General features: G+C 37.2%; 1 protein-coding gene across 1 annotated transcript in view; it reads left to right on the top strand.

Moving 5' to 3' along the window:
- Positions 1-3,167: 3,167 nt before the first annotated feature.
- Positions 3,168-8,595, top strand: part of LOC129002066 (cAMP-dependent protein kinase type I regulatory subunit) — a 159,052-nt gene continuing 153,624 nt past the window's right edge. Inside the window, exon 1 of the mRNA XM_054429577.1 lies at positions 3,168-3,580. Within this exon, the coding sequence (XP_054285552.1) occupies positions 3,416-3,580 (165 nt within the window). The 5' untranslated portion in view covers positions 3,168-3,415. The remainder of the gene's footprint in view (positions 3,581-8,595) is intronic.

Below are 8,595 nucleotides of genomic sequence, written 5' to 3'. Positions count from 1 at the left end.
TTTCTTTTCCGAGTTTCTTTGGCTCTTCTACACGTCCGATCTTCATGATTGAGGTCTTAAGTTGGTAGTATGCACACATATATTTCACATCAAGCATCATCGTATATTTATCTACTTTATTACTCGACCAAAAAATATAGGTTTGATATATTTTTTAATTCGTATTCCAATTTAAATTGTACAGTATTTTACCATTTGTAATTATATAACCCTATATATTTTGGTCTAAGAACCTTCAGTGAAATGCCGGCTTGCATTTAAGATATTAGTTATTCAAATCGGACGGGTTTCAAGCAAACGCAAGGTGAACATCCAACATAAAAAAAATTATAAGGTTTTTCTATGATTGAATATCAATAGCTCCAGTATTGTTTACGTTTTTTACATGTTTAGACTCAAAATAATCAGTCAACTACAGGCTTTGAGAGGTATTGATCGTTTGAATCAGTTAAGTTTAAGATATACTGTATTACACAATCAAAAATCATAAATTTGATTATTTCTCGGATATGATATTTATTTTAACGCTGCAGTGCAGCATGGGTCCTTTAGTATAGATTTTTAGTTTGATTTGATTTGATTAGTTGATTCCTGTGCGTAGGACGGGTCCACAGCTAGTTAGAATTTGAAAATGCAAGTATGGTGAAGTCATCAGATTGTTCTCACAGTGACACACAAGCAAATGAAATGAATGAAGTGAGCAAAGTATTTTGCAAGTACTGTACTTGATGCTTTTGAACAATGCATTATTCTGCTTGAAGTTGAAAACCGTGATCAGAATTCCTAGATGGTCTGTTTTATCAGCTGGAAGACCTGTACCCGAATCGGTGGAAGACAATTTACTCAATGTAGATAATCTAGGGAAAGCTGCATGCAAACAGATTAGTTGAGATATGAGCTAAAAGAAATATTTTTCTGGAGTTTTACTGCTGTCCCAGGAACGTGATATTAACCTTGAGAAGCTGATGACATACCCATTAGATCCAGGACCATGGGCATTAGCCACTACCGATGGATGGCCACTACAGAAAAGGCCAAACTGCTCCATGCTTTGGAGAACAAGGGTATATAGGCCTAGTAGACAAACCTTCCAAGATTGAAAAATGTATGTATGTAATTGACGGTATGGCTTACTTTTAGGTTCTTACTAATATTCCAGAAACCTCTGGTGAACTAGCACGGATTGCCTTCAGCCGTTTTCCGAAATTCAGCAGGATATACTTTATTACGGATACCTATTTAGATGTATCTATTAAAAACATTAAAAGGGAGAAGGGGATTTGGAGACACGTTTTTAATGAGCGGTCCAAAATCAAGATCCCACGGGATTGGAAAAAATCCTAGCTAATGGTAAAAATAAGGAACAATGGGTTAACCTGCTAAATAATGAATGGTCTCAGCACAAATATGCATAAATTCAAACAAGCTTCAATACACGTTTCAAGGGTAATGTAAGGTTCTTTTTGGTGATATTTTGAAATTCACCCCCCACCTACAAACAGGGTTGCTAAGAGTAACTTAAATTTTTTTAAAGGCAACCCACATCAATCAGTACATTATTTTAAAGAAATTTAAAAAGAAAATTACTGTCGCAAATCCGATTTTGATACGAGTAAAACGAAGTTTTACACGTTAATTTTACTGGAACCTTACATTCCAGTAAAATTTACGTCAAAAATTTCTCAATAAAATTTATTTAATTTAAATAGAATCTCTTAAAATCTCTTTCCTAGAGGTACTCGTTAAATCTAATGTTATTTAAATATATTTAATTGAAAATCAATTCAGGCCAATTTGAAATCCGCATTGCCTGCAGGTTTGCTGCAGTGGGGGTATTTTATTAACTTTTTTATTTTCATTTGAAGAATTTGAATAAATACTGAAGAAGTCCATAACAAAATATTTCACCGGTAATTAACGCAGGCTACCCTTATGTAATTTAAATAAAACAGTTTTTAAATTTAACAGTTTTTCTTTATTTTCCGGAATACGCTGTAATTTAAAAGAGGAAAACAACTGAATTCTTAATCTGGTAGGTAATAGCAACAAAAAAAAAGTATAAGTCATAAATTCCCACGGGGGGGGGAGGGTTTCATATTGGTGGCTCATGGTCTATTCGGTGACAGGGGACCAGGATGCGGCCGCAGAACGCCTGATGGCTGCTAGGCTGTCATGAAAGAGGTCCACTGAAGCCGAAACGTAGTTGCTGGAACGCATGAGCCTTGGAATAGGGCTGTTCTGGAGGTAACTTCTTCCTGCATGCTCCAGCTCAAATAAACGCTGCTCCGTAGTCCTGATGGTGGGCACTCTGGAATTCATCTTCTCCAGGAGGTAAGGGCAAACTAGCTTGCTGTTGAGGAGCTTGTAGAGGAAGCAGGACACATCTGCTACTCGGGTCTTCTACAGTTATACATGAGACGACATCAATGGGGACTTCTAAGTAGTTGAACCCCTCTCGACGTCCCAGGAACCTGATGAATCGTCTTTGGAGTGACTCTAGCTGGTCTGTAAGGCCGAGTTGGTATGGAGACCATATAACCGAAGCATACTCAAGTAGCTGACGGACAAAAGGGACTTGTATAAGATGGTAGCTGCTACGGAATCCAGCCCGTGATTTACCGTCCGAATAACCAGGCCAAGGGTAAGACAGGCCCTGGCACATAATGTCACCAATGTTCTGTCCAAACTCAAAGTAGGAATCAATCGTGACCCCAAGATCCTTCATGCGACTGCATCTCTCCAGCCGGTTCCCAAAAGACATAGTCGTATTCAATGACGTTGCTGATCCGGCTATAAGTTATCACTTTGGTTTTAGCTTGATTGATGTACATCCCATTCGTTGAGCACCATTTTATGAACACTCTCTAAAGCTACCTTCATGTAGCAGTCAACAGTCACGACGCGATTTCACCTCCTTGAACAACTTGATGTCGTAAGCGAAAAGGAGGAAAGGAATATCAATGTCGTCTTTAATATAATTGATAAAGACTGAAAACAGAAGTGGTCAATATTGAACTACTTTATTATGACATCCACGATTACGAGTGATGTAGTACAGGTAGTTTATTTGCATATAGTACTAGTTAGTTTGGTCATGTGACGAGATTCGGTATTCATGAGACTGTGCCAATGCCTTTCGTGCTATCAGGAGCAGCGAGCGAGCAAGACAGAAGAACTGTCAAATGTTTTCATTTCGTGTCTGGTGATTCGATTCTTAGCTAGAGCCTAGTTCTCGTGCGCGAGGTGAAATCCCGCAAAGTTTTCTTATTATCGTGCTTAATAACTAGTTTTCGTCTATTAACTGGAAACAAGAAGTTATTAGGCTTCTCGATCAATCCAAACAAAGATCCCCAAAGGCTTTGCCATTGAATCTTTAACAGAAACGTATAAGTTGTGCAGTTCGTTATCTCAGAAGATGGCCGCGAATTTGGATGAAGAACAGAGTCTACGCGAATGTGAGGCCTATGTTCAAAGGCACAATATCCAACAAGTGCTGAAGGATTGCATCGTCCAGCTTTGTGTTAGTCGTCCGGAGAATCCCATTTCATTTTTGAGGGAATACTTCCAGAAGCTAGAAAGGGTAAGTAAATTTTAGGTAACTTAGAGCACCAGTTAGTGAGACCCAAGTTTACTAGGCCTAGTAAATGTTTAAATATTGCGTACATTTATTGCTATCAACTGGCTTGAAGGAAAATCATAACTAATTTGAATGACTGGCTAGCTGCTAGCTGCTCCTTGTTAGCCTCATTCTTATACTTAGGTGGTAACATTTGTTGGAAATTAATAATGACTATACATGCAGTGTTCTCCAGTTTACAATTTATTTTAAGGTAGGCTACACTTGCCTAGTGAAAATACAAAAATTTCAGAACCGTTAAATGCCAAAATGTGACCGGGATTGTTAAAATTAATCTAAGTTAGCCTATGTTGATGTCTTTTCATCCAGAGCCGGGTTTACGGATTAGCATAACTTAAAGAGGATTGGTTGCTATGATAGCCTTATGGTTTTTTTAGTTGTGGGGGGTTAGGGGATACCACAAGCTGGGGAGAAATTATTCTTCAGTCTTGCAGTTAAATGATCAACGACCGGAAGTAACCTAAGTTTAGGGTATGTTAGGTCATTTAAGTCCAGATCTAAGTTAGTGAGACTGCGTACGTACAATGACTTTAGACAGACTCTTTCTCCTCCTTGTAACGTAATGTACAAGTGAGCTACTCAGGTATATGAGGGCCAGCCCAAAAACAAATTAATGTCAATAATGCCAACGGTTAACTCATGCCTCTGCTAAATATAGGATTGATTAATAAGGGTCAAAAAAGGTTCTCTACAGCATGCCCCCGGACTGTGCCACTACCGTACCTGACAATGTAGGTAGGCGAGGTTGAGCCATCAGGCTATTCTAGTTTGGAATACATTATACCTAAGTAGGGTACCTAAGTTATTTAGCTTTGTTTCTCTTATCAATAGCCTACAGTTAAAGTAGAAGTTAGATTTCTAATGGGATACCCTGTTTTGTCCTCTATAACTTGGCCTAACTGGTTTTTACTATTAAATAGCCCACAACTAACAATAACTTAACATTCTAGGTTAAGTACGGTACCTATAGGATTAAATTGAGGACCTACCGGTACAATGCAATTCAGCTGTTTTCTGAGTCCTGTCAAGACATGAAAATCCAACTTCCTTTATTTATTATGTCTAGTTAGTCTACAGTACCAGTTATTGAGATGGTTTTGTGCACCTCAGGAGACATGTCGTCAATTAAGTGTATAAGTAGGCCTAATTAAGGCAGTTGACGATGGGTGAAATAAAAAAGGTAATATTGTTAGGGAATTTGCACGGTAATTCCGCCTAACACTGTAGGCCCGACATATTGACGATTTTGAAAAACCGTGAAAAAGTGAGGTAAAAAATGGATTGATCAATCAGAAAAGAAGTAAGAACGGTGAGTTAAAGACATGGATTGAATGTGTTTTAACAAGATGAAAACAGTGTCGAGAAAAACATTCCTAATCAGGACCGATTTTTCAAGAAAATGTCAATTATTAAAAATATATAAATACAAATCATATTATGCTTGATAAATTGTTTTATTTTGCTCTCACAGTTACCCTTTAGTAGGTAGTAGGTTTAAAATATATCTTGAGCTCAATTTATAAAGGTCTTGTGCACGTAAAAATCTAGAAATAAAGGATGTGACGGTGTCTCAAATATTTTGTACCTTCACAACTCAAACCTCGCTTAGGCCTACTCGAAAAACTCGATACCTTGAATTTTTCAATCAATCATTTTAGCCTCTGGATTGCTTATATAATCAATTGATAATGTAAACTCTTACCTTAGCAATCCTTATTGTGGTTGTCCGATATTAATTTCGGACCCGTAGGTCCATCTTCAGTCGGGGGTTTAGGGAGACCAAATACTTATTATAAGATCCACCCGATGGGTTTTGTAGAAATGTTGACATTTAACACGATACACATTACAGTTGACATAAATAATATACAGAGGTTAGAGATAAAAACCATGGTTTTATAAAAGTGGGATAACCTCACTTCAGTCAGGGAACACGTTGCCGGCAGAACTGTCAAATTAGTCAGGATTCAAATCAAATCAATCAATCAAGTCAGGATCCTGACTAATATGACAGTTCTGCCAGCAACGTGTTCCCTGACTGAAGTGAGGTTATCCCACTTTTATAAAACCATGGTTTTTATCCCTAACCTCTGTATATTATTTATGTCAACTGTAAGGTGTATCGTGTTAAATGTCAACATTTCTACAAAACCCATCGGGTGGATCTTATAATAAGTATTTGGTCTCCCTAAACCCCCGACTGAAGATGGACTTACGGGTCCGAAATTAATATCGGACAACCACAAAAAGGATTGCTAAGGTAAGAGTTTACATTATCACTTGAATTTTTATAATACCTCCTTCAAATTCGAGGTCCTGTGCGCTACAACTGCTATACATACATGCTATGTGGCCATCGCCGTTCTGGCTCTTCCTTGCTTGATACAAGTACATTTCTGCCCCAACATACCAGATCTAAAGTACACGGTTGTCCCATAAGTATGTATCCTCATTATCTTACTTCTGTGTTTAGTCTCAGGTGACTAGTTTTGTAACAACAGGTTAATTTTAAAGACTCTTGCTTCATAAAATTAAAGAAAAGTACATGGATTAATGGATGGATACATTAGTTTAGCTTAAACTAATTTAATACGACACAACTCACATGGACACATTCTTTTTGGATAGACCTACTAAAGAAGCTACAGGATAGATGACTAGCTGTAGGTAGTCTTTAATAAAAGATATAGCCCAGCTCAATAAGTCTCTATAATAGAGTTAAGAGTATTTTTTGGAAAGGGATAAAGATCAGATAGCTGACTGGAAAAATTATTCCAGGCACTTATAGGCCAGTTACATAAATATCCCTTTATAGCAGGGTGGCCACCTTAAGTTAGGGAAAAATCGGGACATTGTCCCTCTTCCCCCTGAATTAACCAAAATCAGGACTGTCCCGGCAGTATCTGGTCCTACTTTATAGTTTTCTCAATTTACTATCATTGTAGTTTGTTTAAGTGACTAACATCATTTCAGTACCTGGCCTAGTCTAACTGCTGCATTGTATTTGTGAGATTGGTGTCTCTGCTTGTAATAAAAGTAGGCCAACCATTTGCTTGGAGAACCAGAATTTAAATTCCACCCAAGATTTTGCAACAGATACGTAAACATGTCTAGGCTAACTAAAAAATTATAGTAATAGTTATATGCAATGAAAAAACCCTAAACCTTTTAGAATTCACATTAAACTAGGCTAACTTTGATTGGACAGCCCATCCAATTTTAGCAGCAGGCCTACCTAGACTTTTTGGGGGTACAAAGCATATTTAAAAGAGGCCAACTATGAACTTGAGCTAGTCTAATTTTCAACTAGCCCCTTTTTACTAAAAATAATTGCAGATAAACCGTAGTTAAAAGGTATTTTGGTGCATTTCCCATATGGGGAATAAGCTAGGTATTACCGTAGGGTTCATGGTAAGCTGGCACCCCACTTTACATCTTCGTTTAGATGTCCCCAGACGCCAAAACACCATTTAAATTCATACATTTAAATCTTGTGTAAAAAATATCAGATTTTTATCAAATTTTTAGCCTACAAATGTGTTTTCAAACCTGTGTATTTATTTGAACAAGTTTGCGAACTAGCATGTGTTTTTACCCCCAAAAGTGCAATTACTATCAAAACTGTTTTGTCGGGCTTAGAAAACAATTAACTTAGTAGGCTACACACTATTTAAGCATTGTTGTACTTTCAATGGTTGTGGAGAAAATTTCAAAAACTTTAAATTTAAAATTCTCATGTTATTATTAGGCTCCGGGTACAATACACGCTCTGACATCAGGTCTAATTTAGTTGCATGTAAATTTGTTGAGGGTGGCCGCAATAAGTCTGAGCGGCGAGAGGCGGTAAGGGATACCGCTAACTGCCGCTCGTGGATCCAAGTCAAAATCCTTCATAAGAGATTAGGTACAGTATATAAGAGAAGTGTGTTGATAATAGATGTGCAGTCCAGGGAATGTTTGTGGAATGACCAGCACGGAGGTTTTAAAAAACTTCAGTCACCAGAAGAACTATAGGACTAAGTGGGAGCTAAGTTTTTTCTTTAAAAGAGAATTGTCAGATCATTAGTTGCAATACATCCTGCGGGTCTAAACAGTTTGCCATCTTCGACTAAAGTGACATCACCTACAACGGGGAAAATTCAATGAGCATTACAAATGTGCTGCTTGTATCATAGCCACCACTGCCGCTCAGATCGTTGTGAACGTAATCTGCTTTTTTCAGCTCTACATTCAATAGCTGTGATGATAATTGAGCATTTCTATGTTTCAAGAGTATAAATATAAAAAAAACAATTTGATAGAAAACTTTAAATCCCTATTACACTCTGTATCTTGCTCGTTTACAAACTCATTCATGTTTATCCAGCTCTACATATTCATTGCAAATTAAATCAAAATTGGGCCATATTTACTGAAGTCATGTTCATAAAAATTTGAACTAGGCCTAATAGTGTTTTTGGCCTCTGGGGACTTACCGAAAAGTACATCGGTCCTGGCTCTAGGTCTTTCTGTGCAAAAATACTTTAAGATACTAAAACTATTTTGTTCAAGCTCTACAAACTGTTTTAGGGGGGAATTAGGAAATACTAAGTCTCGAGGATCAAAAATGAGAAAAACCAATTTTTACACCATAAAACCCTGTTCTCCTAGTCTGATCATGCTGGTTCGCGAAGTTGTTTAAATGTAAACATAGGTTACCATGTTGGTACCAAGTATCATTGAAATCAGATAATTTTTTCTTTAGTTATTCTGTTAACGGACACATATTTTATGTAAATACCGGTATACCCATATGAATTCGAACGGATGGTGTATTTAGCTTCTGGGACATCAAAATAAAAAAGAAAAGAAAAATCTTTGCTGGGTCTTGGTCTCACTATGAGACCCAAGGTCCTATTCCTACAACAAATTCACTATGATTGGAGAATACAAACCTCCTGTTGTTGAATATTTTACTA

Source organism: Macrosteles quadrilineatus, unplaced genomic scaffold, assembly GCF_028750875.1.
Source record: "Macrosteles quadrilineatus isolate MER2022 unplaced genomic scaffold, UCM_ALF_1.0 Scaffold_9__3_contigs__length_116548681, whole genome shotgun sequence".
Taxonomy (NCBI): Eukaryota; Metazoa; Arthropoda; class Insecta; order Hemiptera; family Cicadellidae; genus Macrosteles; species Macrosteles quadrilineatus.
This window is presented reverse-complemented; position numbering and strand designations above follow the sequence as displayed.